Source organism: Cyprinodon variegatus, unplaced genomic scaffold, assembly GCF_000732505.1.
Source record: "Cyprinodon variegatus isolate N-32 unplaced genomic scaffold, C_variegatus-1.0 Scaffold135, whole genome shotgun sequence".
Lineage (NCBI taxonomy): Eukaryota > Metazoa > Chordata > Actinopteri > Cyprinodontiformes > Cyprinodontidae > Cyprinodon > Cyprinodon variegatus.
The window spans coordinates 698,234-713,614 of NW_015150588.1; the positions used below are offsets into that span (position 1 = coordinate 698,234).

General features: G+C 36.0%; 1 protein-coding gene across 2 annotated transcripts in view; it reads right to left on the reverse strand.

Annotated features, from left to right (window-relative positions):
- The window catches only part of vps50 (VPS50 EARP/GARPII complex subunit), a 148,987-nt gene that overhangs the window by 74,046 nt on the left and 59,560 nt on the right, over positions 1-15,381 (reverse strand). For both annotated transcript variants that reach the window (XM_015376513.1, XM_015376512.1), the window contains exons 13-15: positions 7,761-7,893; positions 961-1,049; positions 730-824 (exon numbers count right to left, since the gene is read on the reverse strand). In XM_015376513.1, the coding sequence (XP_015231999.1) occupies positions 730-824; positions 961-1,049; positions 7,761-7,893 (317 nt within the window). The remainder of the gene's footprint in view (positions 1-729; positions 825-960; positions 1,050-7,760; positions 7,894-15,381) is intronic.

A 15,381-nucleotide genomic window follows, 5' to 3' on the forward strand; every position in this document is an offset into this window, starting at 1 on the left:
CATGAACATTTCATATTCATGGGTTGAAAATGAGGATTATACAATAACACACTGAAATCCTTGGTACATTCAGTGAAAATAACTCTGACCTCTTCCAATGATAAGAAAAATTTAAGGTCAAATTATAATATTAACGTGAATACCAATGAGCTAAACAACACAAAGCTGAGTCATAGATCAACAACTAGATGGAAGCTGAGTGTTACTATTAGGTGACATCAAAGTATCCCATTAAATCTAAAAACATACTGCTTATAGAGACTAAAACCTATTTGGTTATAATCTCCTTTTTAAGACAATTTTTAGTAAAGAAATGTAAAATAAAACTATGGTTTTAGTGCATGACAGTCGTGTCAAGGTTAGGCATTAGATATAGAACGTGATGACATAGATGGTTGGACCAACTGGATGAATGGATGTCTTTTTACTAAAGCAGAATTAAAAAACGTATTTTTTTTTAATCACCCGTTTATAAATCAGGGGAAATTGAACCAGTAATAACAGATGTAATAGTACATGTCATCATTAAAATTTTCTTTTGGTGTCTGGTGTAGCTTCTTTCCACTAATTTGAGTGGATGTGCCTAAAACACTGAGTGCTGTGACAGGGACTCTGAAAAGTCCAGCAGGTCAACCTGATTACTGTGACAAAGGGAGGAGGGGGCAGTGAGAGCAAGACAAGGCCAATTAGTAGAATCATAAAGGTGTCTGAGCTGATGCTGACGCCTACCTGCTGATGACATCCAGCACCACTATGAAATCATCGTATTTGAAGTTAGACATGTCCGTTCCCAAGATATAGACCTTCACCTTTAGCTGGACATCCTGAGGAGAGACACAGAGGCATAGGTGGGATGGGTAGTTTTTTTTAAGGATTAGAGCTCTTAATGGATTCACAATCTGAATGAAAAAAAAAAAAGTAAATAAAATTGGAAGGAAGGAGAAATGTTTGCCAGCAAACCTGCCAGATCCTCGTCAATCCGTGCTCCAGCTTCTTCTTGACGTAGCTGCGGTCCACATTCAACTCATCCGGCTCTGCTGCTGAGTCATCTACAGGAAAAAAGTTAACAAAATCAGAGAAAACAAACAAAAAGAGGTATAATAATGGCAAAAAGAACACAAAAAAAACATTTAGCGCCAGCTGAAAAATCTCTTTTCCAACTGAAACAGTACCCAAGTTCAAGCTTGGTGCAAATGACTAATGTTGGTTAATATGGACAAAACTACTTCTACAATAAATAGGAAAATGAAAAGGTAAATATGGAGTATTAGGACTTTTTGAAGCTTATCAATGTCCTTCCCTATCAGATGATGACTCAGCTGAGAACAGCTGTCAGCAGTGGTTGCCACTCTGCATCTTAAAGGCCTGAAGGTCACAAACTCCCAGCAGAGATGAACGACTGACAGCAGCTCAGAGCCAGATACTGTGGAGGCCTGCGTGCTGTCAGACATGATTCCTCCTCCATCATCAGCTCACCTTCCTCTCTGTTGCGTCTCTATTGTCTTTGTTATTTTAAATAAGCTGACATATTGTGCCGAATATAGCCACATCAATACTACTCTTTAGCTGAAAATTGCTTCGCATAATCTCAAGCGGCTTCCCCTGTATGAAATGGATTTTTAGGAAAGCCAGCAGCGGTTAGCCGTGAAGGCAACAAGTAGTCAGCTGTCAGTCATGAAATAAATTACATTGCCATAAAAATATAAAACCTGCTGGTGATACTCCAATAAAAGGAAAGAAGTGGACACTGGCTAAATGTAATAACACATATTAATGAGATTTTTTTTTAATCACAAAAATCCTAATATTAAATGAAAATAACATGAATGAATGCAAAAAACAGTTTTCAAATATTTCTATTTATTTAAAGAACAATGTTCCAAAACAGCATGGCACTATTTGAAAAAGTAGTGGCAACATTAGTTACATAAATAAATAAACGTTGCATCCAAGGGGTGCTAAAAAACGTAATACAAATTTTTGGGGCCATATAACTTTAGGTGATTAAAAGTCTTAGGTTCAATGTATTACAACCAAATTGGTCTAGACACAATCTGTAAACTATTTAATCTAGAGTTTGAGAAGTCTTCCAGAGCTAAATTATTTTGTTCAGTAAAATACAACATTAAAATATGGAGCCGTGGTAAAAACATTCGCTGTTTGCTCACAGAAAGTATTTTGGAAACACAGAAATTAAAGAACACAGAGTACATCTCCATTATATGAGGGCAAAATAAGTCATATAAACGGATGACTGGCTGACAGTACTGACCAGGATAAACCCATATTTTTCTCATCATCCTTCTTCTTTCTTTATTATTAACATAAAATCATAGGAATTTCTTTCTGCACTTCCGAATATTTGTCACTAAAATCTATATCTGCTGTTGTTATGAAGCCCAGCAAAAGTCTATTTAAAAGAAACCAAATACATCAACCATGAGGTGATATCTTTGCACTTGCATACACTGCAAAACATATCTAAAAAAGGGTAACAACTTCTTAAAATAATGTATTTACCCTTAATATGTGCAGGTAAATAAGAGTGAATATTTGTTTGCTTAAAATAAGATAAAACAGGACAGTGAGATATTTTGAACTTTGAAGAGTTTTTCTTTTTTAAACTGAAATATTTTTATTTCACTGGTGTTACTTGCCAGCAAAAAAAAAACAAATTAAAAGTGTAAATGATTTTGCAATGGGAAATGTGATTGTATTCCTTAATGAATTGGATCTTTTCAACTCAGAATGTGTCAAAAACTGTATTCTAGCCTTGCACAGTGGTTAAAGGGGCTAACCGCTTAACTGAACATAAGACAAAAAACAAACACTTATTATAGGTTAGCTTTTTGTCTTTTGTTTTTGTAAAGTACAAATTATCCTGGAAAGACTCACACAGAAAAAATGGTATTCGAAAGACTTTATTAACATGCATGGAAATCAGTTATTTAGAGCCCAGGCCTCAGCAGAAGACTTCGATACAGATTTTTGCACTTTTTCCAACTTTAGGCACTTGGACAACAGTCCAACGCCATCTTTCAGTTTAAAGATTTTATGGATTATTGTGTTTTCCCCCAACAAAAACATCAGGTAAATTAGTTTTTTCTGTTTTTATCCTGAAATCAATGGTAATTTTTTTAATATTTTTACTATCTGACGGAGTTGTTAGAAACTAGTGCAATGGTCATTAAAAGACAATAAGATAATAAGATGTGAGAAAGCAACTTGACATGTGAAGATTCGATTTAATGAGCACACCAATGAAACTTCAGGGAAGGAGCTGTGAGGAATGCAGAGCAAAAGTATTTGGGGAGGACGAGTTAAAACCGAGGAGGAGAAAGCTAGCAGCTTTGGAACAAGGTGAGAAAGCAGAGGCTTCTAATGATGAACTGATTAGGTTCACAAACAGAAATCTATCACTGTTAGAGGTGCAGAATTGAATAACCTACTCAGCAATTATCGATTGTTTTAACAAGTTTGCAAGGAATTGTAGAAATAAAGAAAAATGCTAGAACTGGGCTAACATTATGTCAATCTGCAATTAAAATGTGCAACACTAAAAGCTGGTGAAAAAGAAGTGTAAGAATTGTAATGTTTTTTTCTAATTCTATTCCTCTAAATGTGTTAAAGTTTCAACAGTAAATAAAGTAGAATTAGGGAGGGACCTGAACAGAGTTGAAAACCTTCTGCCACACTTTTCTAGGAAATATTTCTTTGCCCCAAAGCAGTTTCACGTATTTTGATAAATGTTATTTCCTGTGAATCAGACTGGAGAAAAGACAGAAGTCGAACATGAATCGTTTCTGACAAGTATGTGTCAACATCGGTAAAGCAGGTCCTCATTTCCTCTCCAAGTATGTTGCAAATTAGCACCTAAAAATAAACAGAGATGTGGTGGTTCACCTCTCTTTCCCAGCTCATCCAGCTCATTTGATTCAGTAATTAGAGTTTGTTTACTGCTTTAAGTACAGATAATAAATATTTAGTTTTATAGATTGTTTCAGAGGCAGCTCTGAATCTAACCTTATAGACATCAACTATACAGAAAATATATTTATTTTAAATAAGATAAAGTGGCCAGTGACAATATGGTTACTATATATATATATATATATATATATATATATAGATATAGTTAAAGGACATTTTAACCCCTTTCAGTCACTTTGTCTTTATGAAAAATAAAAAAAAAAATCCCCAAAGAGCTCCTAATTACATGAGAATGTGTTTAAATCTAACATATAGGATGAATAATCGAGGGAAAAGAAAAGATCAAATGAAATCATGTAAACATGGGGAACAATCTTTCTAAAATATTTCTGAAAACAATTGTCGTTTAACCTTAATATAGAACCATTGTATAGTGGCCCTCCTAATGAATAGGAGGTCCCAAGGATGGAACCTAGGGGAACACCACATTTGATTTTTGTGGTCTCTTTTGTAAAGTTATTGTACCTGTCCTTCACATAGGATTTAAATCAGACATATGCTGTACAAGAAAGGTGTTACCTTCTGCTACAGCAGCACAGCGGCCTCAAGATTCAGCCTGCTGTGTGGTCAAAGATGCCGTTCCTTAGACCTTGGTTTCAACAAGTTGGAGCCGTCATTTCTGTCTGCCCATTCTTTTTTAAATTGAAAAGGCCTTTTTTATTATTTATTTATTTATTTATTTTTTACAAGACTCCAGCTACCTGGATAAATTAGCATTTTTAGAAGACTCTCTTGGATTAAGAGGGATCTTTCATATGAAAATCTCAAAATAGAGAAAAAACTTTCTGAAATATTACAACCAGCCCGTCCAGTTTAATCCCCTTTGGTTCCCTCTCTGATACTCTGACAGAACTTCAATAGGTCATCTTTGCCTGATCAAAGTGTCTTAATAGATTGGGCGGCTGACTAATTTCCCATTTGTGCTAACAAAACTCCAAATAAAGTAACTGGTAAGTGAAAAGAGATGTTTCTGAATTAAAAAAAAACTGGTATATCACCCATTCTTTTATGTGCATATTTATTTAGATTAACTGAACAGATGCTGAAGGGCAATATGTCAGTGAACTTTATCAAGTAATACAAATATGACGGCTGCATATTTAGAGGTGGTCAAGTGAAGATAGGCCAAACTCACTCACACGGCCTATGGACAAACTAATGTCTTTTGAGGTGGAAACAAGCAGAGAAGACAGAGGTTTAAACATTTTTGAACTCAATCCAATCGGACATTTACAGACATGTGCAGAAACAAGACAGAAAACAGGTCTCAAAGGACTGACTGTCAGAGTCTGAGCATTAAGCCAAAGGACCCCACTTTTCATACACTGTGGACCAAAGGGACCACCGCACTATTAGGAAAGCAGTTTTTTATATAACTGCAGTATAGTACCTGTCAGTTTTTACTGACTGTTGACATATGATGGGTGGGTACCAGAGCTGGAGCGCAGTTTTATTGACATTTAAAGCTTTCATGAGTTGCAATATGAAATGGATGTCAGTGCCATCAAAACACCATGTTCGAGGGGTACATCAAAGCCTCTTCAATAAGTCACTGCATAAAATGAGCTCCATCCGTTCCACCCACAGACCCCCACAAGCAAGGAGAAAAAGGTGAAATTCACTACAAAGCCAGAGTCGAGGTCACCTCTGCACTGGAGACATAGGTGAAAGTCAATCAAACACAAAGATGATAGATGATAGAAGTTAATATAAAATATGCCCCCTGTCTCTCCCTACAAGGGTGATGGGTTCTTGTCAATAATTCTATATCCTCATACTTTCATCTATCGTTTTATGTACAGTATGTAACTGAAAAAAAAATTTGGGTTGGCAAATAAGGACAATGCAACCTACTCCATTAAGATCATTAGCTTCTCATGAAGGTTGATCTGTGCATTTCCTCTGCTGGGATTGGTGGACCACTTGTGCAATTGCTTTGGGTCAAGAAGTCAAATCTAAAAGTAAGAACTACATGTTCTCACCTTGTTGTGTGATAACCTTGTAGTTGTGACAACTACAGTAGAAGTTTAACTCCTCTGGGATTAGCCAGTATTTAACTTACCTGTCAAGAAGGAAAGCAGTTACCTCTGAGAGGCTTCTGAGCCTTTTTGCTACTTTAGTCGTCAGCAACTCTCAAAAACTAGACCAACATCCTAGTTTATTTTGTTTCTCTTTTGTTGTTCTTTTTTTTTTTTTTTACTGAAACTGAGAAATTTAACGCTAAGAAGAAGCCATTCCTCAGCTTTTATTAGGGTGCTACTAGGATGTGGAACACCTGACTTCATGTCACAACTTCAACCTACTATTCCAATCGTTAACAATCCTTTTCATCAATATTGGCATCGTAACCAAAAGTACATATGTTTTTGACTCGTAAAGATCTACAAAATCATTATATGTTGGGTGCGTTCGATTTCTGTGTCCTCCCAAAGACCCGGTCTACCTGGACTGGGTCCTACGAAGACCCTGAAAATAGGAAGGCCGGAAGAGTTCGGCTATAGATTCAAACAGGTCCAGCCTCCTACGGCTGTCACAGCGCTTCACTCAACGCAAGCTCTGTCGCCTAGCAACTGTGACAGTTGACTTACAAAGCAGGCAAAGAATGGATGCCCAGCTTCTTATTACTGTTCTGTGTGATCATTTCTTTTTTTAAGAGCCTCAACAGCAGCACTGTTGTTGCACATGTTAGATTTATAGTCCCCACACTGCAGAGTTTAATGGCGTCTGAGCTTAAATGTTACCTAAACCCATTTGCACAGGAACAGATAAAAGATTTAAATTAATTAAACATTGCCTGCCATATGTTTGAATCAATAAACATTTAAATAAAGTATTGTCTTTAATTTAAGATGAAATGTTTCATATATTTATTATACTAAACTGCACTTACAATATTCAACACTGTTTGTCGCCACTTCCGTTTTTACTCTGAGCACGGAGCAGCCGGCTTCCTTGGACTCGCAATGAATCATGGGATATCTAAGGCTACAGATACACTAGACCTGTCCTTCCAACCAGTGAAAAGAGGGCTGTATTTGTCGATCGCATAGTAAGGAGACTTCAAATTTAAAGAGGCCACGGTGCTGGGCTATAATGTAATCAGACGACGAATCTGGACTTTGGAGGACGCAGTCGACGGATCCATACTATTAAATGTTTTTTTTTAGTGCTCCACTATTAACACCACTTTTAGATTTTCTATGGTTCTTTGAAACAGTATTTGTTGAAAGTATTTTGTCAAAAATGTTGTAGCATAACAAGGACAATACCTATGATTCTGTGTTATATTTGAGAAATCACTGTACAGAATTACTGTAGCTTAGCTATGGCTACTGCGTTTAAAAATTGCAACTACATTTGCAGGTATACAGTTGAAATAATTAGAATTAACAAATTGTTATTGATAAATATGCTGTTATTAACACTTAACAGATCACAAGGCATTATATCCCACTGATATCCTGAGAGAGATGCACTAAAATAAGGTGATACATCATTTCAAGCTCCAAAGATCAAACTTAATGCACTGAAGAGCCTTGGTGCAAGTAAGAATTCCACCTGAAAATAAGTGAAATGCTAAAGGCAACATAGAGTAATAGAGGCACACAAAATATAAGATGAGAGAGAAGACAATAAACATTAATCATGGTATTTTCCAATAATAACTCCAACTTGTGTTTCTAATAAGGTTCAGCCTAAGACAATAACTGACAGGTTAAAAACCAGAGAACATTTTAAGTTTGAGGAGTTACAAAGAAAATTCCTCCTACCTTGTGAGGGTGCGGCCTTCTGCTTGTCATGCTCTTCATGCCACTGCATGGTACGGTGGTAGCTCAGCATCACTTCCCACAGAGCCTTACAGAGATCCGTCAGGCAGGGAATGTAGCTGTCGAGGGTGATGTGCTGGAAAAAAAATAAAAGCGCAAGGAAAACAAAACCGGATCAAAAACAGATTTATTTTCCCAGAATAGCTCCCTTTCTGGAGGCTATAAAAATGTCTGTTTCAACAAACAAAATAAAAATAAATTAAAGGTTAACATAAGGGGGACATGGACATTTCCAAGGATTTCTGCAACTGGTATAATCTGTATCATTTACAGGCTGCAACCCAGAAGTGACTCAGAGTTTTTACAAAGTTCTAAATGCAAAAACTAAATGAGTGAGCATTACTTTCACCCAATTCTACACGTATATCTGAAGGCTTTTATTTTGGATTTTATTAATAACACAAAAGCTTCATCTGCTGTTCTCCAGACAATGTTTATTTCCACAGTGAGCTTCATTCCATCACAACTCCAGCCTTAAGTCTATTACTCTCCAGCTGTGAAGAAACCCCCGAAATTTTACAGACCAAACTTTCCACTCATTCTTTTTAAACTCCTAAATGACCTAAAGTAACATTAACTAGCTCATTATATCTAGATGCAGAATGTCTGTAGGGAGCTAAATACTGGGTTAATGGCAAAGAGGCCCTCCAACCTCAAATGCTTTGAGCTCGTCACAAAGGTGGAATAATCAAAATACAAGTAGGACGGTGCTAAAAGCTGGTCAGCAATATTAAGCAAATATAAGAAACATGCTGAAAAAGTAATTTACCATCTGACATCAAATGATCACAAATAGCTAACACTATATTACTTGAGCAAAAAAAAAAAAAGAAAAGAAAAAATTTATATATATAATATTACCAGTGCAATTACTGTAGGGGTGTTGCGGTTGACCTGCTAAGAATGACGACAATATTTATAAGAGGACTGTGCATTGCTGTAACCAAAGTTTGGGATTCTATACTGTATTTTATTTTGGACAAAAAAAAAAGAATATTCATTTATTGATTTAGTTTCTCTTATCAATGATCATAATTCCCAATAACCAACTTTAAAACAAAAAACAAAAGACAAGCAACAAAAGCCACTGCAGGTTGTGCTTTTGCAGCATCCAGGTTTAGTAAACAGAGACAACAAGATACTGGTTACAAACAGTGCAGAGAGAAGCTATTTAGTTCAAAATGTATTACAACACAGTTTAGAAACAAATTAACAGAAACAAATTTCCACATCTCTGTGACAAAACAACATCTTTATATTCATTGGTGAAGCAGTTTATTTTATAAATATTTTTTCATTCGTTGCAATCTAACCTACTTAATGTGTCCAAAGGTGCACACTAACAAATGCAGGGTGGTGCAACACTCTATGGCCCACTAGCTCTAAGACACAGAGTGTCAATGGGCAGCACATAAAAAAAAAAAAAATTCTTCTCTGGGTTGCACCACTGCTGGTGCGATGGAAGAATCAATCCAGACACAAGGAAATGTAGTGAAATAAGAAAGAGCATTGCTACCATTTTAAGTCTATAGGATTTTAAAATAGATTGATACATATACTGATGCCTTTCCTTCCACGGTGGGTGATTGCACCTATATGCTTACTTCTTCGTGACCAAAAACAAGTTTGTGCCTGACCTCTGAGGGATCTGAAGCTATCTGACTATTGATATCTTTTCCTGTTTTGGGTTGCTCCCACATTGGGTTAAAAAAATCAGCTTTGTACAGAGTAGCCAAAAAATGCTAGTTTACCCCCCCCCCCTTATCTAGTATTGCTACAATGAACTGATTAATGATAAAACATTTCTAAAAGTTCCTTTGTCTAAACATTCGCCTGGTTTGTTGGACTTTACAGAGACAGGTGGTATTATCATTTTAGAAGAACTCTGCATTAAAAATCAAGAAAAACTCTTTCTGCACCCTGATTTCTCCTACTAACCAACACCACTGCACATCTGGCACTAAAAGTTTTCCTCACTGCTGACACTCTTCAGGGAGGATAAGTAATCAGAGATTCATTTCTTAAAGTTTGGAGAAACAAACTGAAACATTTTCCAGCCTCCTAAAGATAAACAAAGATGAGTGCATTAGACACACATGCAGATTCCCAGTATGTCAATGCTCGTCCATCTTTAAAAAACACTGTTCTTTATGCCAAATGTTAACCTAAAATCTATTAGTCTAAGCAGAATGACAAAAAGCAAGAAATAATTTTCTAGGATCAGTAACATGCTAATGTAAATCTTTTACTGAATGAACAATAGCACACACAAACAGCTGAAAGCAAAAGATAAAACAAAGAAAATAGTGAAAACGACATAATCTTAATGCAGTGCAGTGCTTTATCAGCTTTAGGTGCAGTATTACACAACTTCACATAGAACCATCAGTATCCTATCCAATAGGATTCACTCTGTGGACTGCCTGAGATATAAAGTCGGCTGTGATTTAGTTTTCAAATAAAAAACTCCTGTAACGAGTTCCTTCCTTCACGACAATGCAATTATCCAACTTCAATACACCAGAAAGAACAATTGTGCATTTTATCAAACAATTCAGTGTCTAAAGGGGGTATTCAACAGAAACTGAAGCTGGTTATTTCCCTAGTCACACAGCTTCTATCAAGTTGAATAAATTTCAATGTTATAACTAAAAACATGCCAGAATTTGTATCTTTAGACCTATAATCTGCATAGATACATGTTCTGACTCTCAATTTGATCCAATTAGGCCACATTCAGCTGCTAACAATAGTAACCACTGGCAGAGATTAAAGCTCTGTCATCAGCAAGCTAAGTCCTGCCAACATGTTCACCAATAAATTTATCTCAAACAGACGAAACACAACAGTGCAGAGCAAACATGCTTTTTTTCCTTTTCTTAAAAACTATTAAATGAGTTCTTGAAAAGCCTAACAGCATTCTTTGCAAACTCTGTTACCACTGTACTGTAGTTATATTTTTTCCCAGAGATCATGGAGGACAAACCAGCATCAGACAATCTCTAAACAGAACAAGACATGTGAAGTAGATGAATGCCTGGGAGCACTCTGGAGGAATCATTGCACTGGATAACATTTATTACAGATTCCTAAAGGAATGAGCAGCATGACTCACATTAATCAGCAATGCTTAAAGGTTATTCTACAGCCAAAACCCCATCCCTAAAAATATTTTTTTTATAGATAGAGATTATATGTTTTAGGGGTCTTGTTTTGTTCTTTAGTTGTTTTTTTTTAATATCTCCATATTATTTGTGTCTAAATAAAATTTTGTGAAGAAATTAAGACTATTTTGTGGACCCTGAATTCTTTGTTTGTCTATGATATATTTCATTTAGAAGAAAACATCTCCTATGTTTTGTATTTTGGATGGAAATGTAAAGTTCTTACTTTGCTATTAGGGTTGTCATAAGTGTCAATATAAACCAAAACATTGATTGAACAACACATTGTATTCTGAAAAAATACTAATTTGGCACAGTACTGATACTAAGCATAAGCATTGTTGGCATATTTCTAAATTTTCTGAGGATACTGTACACAGTTTATATAAAGTATCATTTGAGTTTAACTAATGTAAAATTCCTCACCAATATTATTTTTTTGTGAGTTTTAAGTATTGCTCTAAATTTAAAATATTCTATGTTTATAAAACATTCTTTGAAGATGCAGTTTATTACTAATAATGACCAAATCCCAATATCTCTATGCCCATCTAGATAGCTGGTAATCATCTGGAATGCTGAAAATTCATATTTATCTAATACTATATTAACTAAAAACGTAACAATTGTCTCTGTCATATAAAATAGCCAGAGATGGTCTAAAAAAATATTTTATACAAATGGTAAATGGCCTGTACATAAAGAGTGTGTGTAAGAACCAACCTTGGCAAACTCTTTACAGTTGTTGCCATTTTTCATGACGCACAGAACATTTTTTTGGAGACCTCTCCATTTGCACACTGCGGCCTACTGTGATTGTGACTGGTATTTACTAAAATTTATTAAAAAATATTAATTTATAAATAACACACCTGATAGCATAAATCTAGCAAGGCTTTTGCCATGGTTGGCTGTCTTTACTCTGAGTTTCTACAAAGCTAGTAACATTATCATAATAATTTAAGGTTATAATCACATAAGACTGGCAACGACAATTTGTTATGGAGAGTGAAGCTGCTAGCATGCTTTGAAAAGCCTTGAGCCATTTCAGACAAAACCACTCTGACATCCTGTGTTCTCTGCCGGCCAGCACTATCAGCCCACTGTGTTGCCAAGGCACTGAGGTGACAGGTGTTTCAGTGTGTGGGCTGAGATCTTTGCGCACCGAGCCTTAATGAGAAGAAGTAACCTGAGCTACACCCACACAGAAGCTGTATGTGTGTGAGCATCCCTTAGTCTGTGTAAGTGCCGAGGGGCCCGACTGACTGGACTTAACTGGACTCAAGGCGGCTGCTACACCCATCATGGAGAACATAGTTTAAGGAGTTTTTCCAGTTGAGAAATCCAGTACATAAACAACTTTGGGCTGTTTTTAAGAAGCTCCATGATTCTGCCACAGAATCTACAGTGGAGGAAAAAATGAGCAAAGCATGGTTTACTGCTGCTGTGCTGAAAAGAGGAAAAGACTATTTATCTAATTCAAACTATACTCAAAAACTTCAAAAGTAATAAATGTAGGAAATTTATTTTTATCTGGATAAACTTAAAATCTATTAATTCTATCCACGAGACTGTGAATGTTTTACGTTGTACTGCACCTCACTGGTTTGACAATTAACCACTTTTCTTTTTACATAATTACATATTAAATACTAATGTAGTACAGAGCACTATTTTTGGTTGATCTTTTTTTATAATAAAGTGAAATAAGATGTAGATAATTTTGTTAGGTTGCCAAGTTCTTTTTTATAAACTGCTCTCACTAGACCTATTGGCACCCGGTTAAAAAAGAAAAATAAATTTATAGCAGCATAATCTAAAACTTTTTTATTATTCAAACACAAAAACTTCAGTTAAACTAAACTCTTATTTATGATGTGGGAAAAAATTCACAGTAAGAAGCAATAAAATTAGAGGTGCAACATTGATTAGAAGCCAAAACAATTTGTTTGCAGTCTCTAAATCACTACAAAGTGGTATTATATACAAATCCTAGCACCTTTCAAAGTTATTGGAGCCTCTGGTCAAAAGTGAAGAAAATCCTTAACTAAAAAGTAGGTAACCTTGTTATGTTTCCAAGTTGTTGTTTTTTTTATTTTTTATAAAATGCTGTCACTAGAGCTATTAACAACCCAGTAAAGAAAAAAAGATCATCATTTGTCATCAAAGTAGCACGGTCTCAAACTATTCTTTTAATTAAAAAACAAAAACTTTTAATTAATCTGAACTCATTTACTAGATGTGGAAAACAATTCCAGAGTGAGAATAAAATCTCTTTATGAGATATGAGCAAATTTTCCTAAACACTCAAAGACTAAACCAGACAAATATAAAAAAATATATATTAATGGTTTAAAGAAAATGTTGAGGGTTCCCACATCAGTTATCAAAAAATAGGTGCTGGATGTAATAAAATAAACTCTCTGTTTTATGAAGAGTATTAAAAATGCTTGGCAAACAGCAGAAGGCTAAATACGTATTTTGTGTGAGCAACAAAGTCCAAATCGTTTTGTCCAAATCGCTGAAACTTCAGTAAAGCCCATAACCAAACTTCTCCATCAACCTAGGACTTTTTATGTCAACTCTCCTACTTGCAATGACTAAAAGCAAGACAGACCAGGGAACAGATAAGAAGAGAAACTATCTTTTAATGAGATGTAAAATTAATAAGACCCTTTCACAATGAGAACTGACCTTTGCCAATGCTCCCGTGTCCCTTGAATTTTTAAAGAGCATAACTTAGCATCAGGTTCAGAGGGGCTGGAACACTTTCCTAAGCTTTATTTGTCTAGGGACCACACTAAGAAGTTTGTCCCCCTCTGCAAACACTAAGTTTTAATATAGTGTTTAATATAGTTAAACATCAAGCTTTCAAGGATGGCAAAATTGTACGGCTTAGTAGAGCATAAGCAAGGGCAGCACTGATGCTTTAAGCAGCCATGAGGCACATCATATCTCTAGGGGAGATGCAAAGATCCATGGTGCAGAAGGGAGAACATGTCCACAATGCAACTTTGGGTGCCGTGACTTTTATGGAAGAGTGGAAAGGAGTTAAAATAAAATGGAAAGGTCATGGTAGTTTGTCAGGATTCATCTTGAGGGTACAAAAAAAATAAGTGATCAGATCAGACCAAACTGTTGGCCTATATGAAAAATATTAAAGGGGCAGAAAGTAATACTTAAAATCAAACTAAACAACATCCCCAGAGACAAAAACGGTGGCGCCAATGTTATTGCACCAAAGATTTCTCTCATATGTTATTTCACAAAGGCATTAGGTTAAATGCAAACAGTTACAGTTTAGTTTTTTAAATAAAGTTGTAAGTGCAAATGTAAAATACTTTTATTGGATAAATGGGCCATAAAAAACACCACTCAAAAAACAGCAAACTATTCAATGTTGTCCATTAATGGAAATGGCATGGGGAGTTTAAAAGAATAATTTTATCTTTGTGTGTGTTGATGTAGCCAAAACAAATGTGTTGATGTATCTGCGATGTATCTGTGAACAGAAAACACACGTTTGTGTTCACTGATTCTCTCCAGTTTCATAGATGGACACCCAGCAAAAAAATTATTGTCAGTTTTTTGGGGTTTTTTTTGCATATTTGTTGCACACAGAGCAGCTCATTAGCTGAGCATCGTCGTCATAAATAAGCCAGTCACTTGCGAAACACAGTCTTTGCGAAAGCGAAAATTTTTTGATAAACTTTCCCTTTGCCATGGAGGCTGTAGATCCCCTCCTACCCATCCGTATGCTGTGTTTTAGAAGGCTTGGTTGCTCTGACTAAATACCACCGCAGTTTGCCTACCGACGCAGTTGTTGTTAAATGACAGGGTGTTTGGGGTTTGCTGTCTGTATGCGTGTCTGTCTCTTGACGTGTGTCGGGACAGCAGAGGAACAAAGGGACAGAGGGGAACTTACCAAAATAAAAGGACATGACTCATGAATTTGTGGTCCAAAGATCTACTCACCTTGTGGTGAATGATGCTCTGGCATTAACTCGCTAAATGAAAAATGTATTTATATTTTAAAAGTGGGAAGACATGGCCCTGAGGAAATAACCTATCAATGTAAAAGCAAGGAAAACCCACCACACACTTACTTCACACAAGCTCAAAATGCTCTTACTGCAAAGATGAAGTGTGAGTGGGTGTTCTCTTTATTTGAGTGCATGAGAATGTACTACCTTTGGCATTGCATAGAGCGGACAGTAACAGAACATCATTGCTGTTTGATCACAGTGAGCTTAAATCCAGAGTGTATGTGTGTGGTGTTGGAAGAAACGGTCAGAAAGCAGGCTGTGGGAAGACCAAGATCTGTCTACAATGACGGCACAGTTGCAGGTACAACCTCATTCATACATTTAAACACTTTCAGAGACAGAGCCACACGAGCA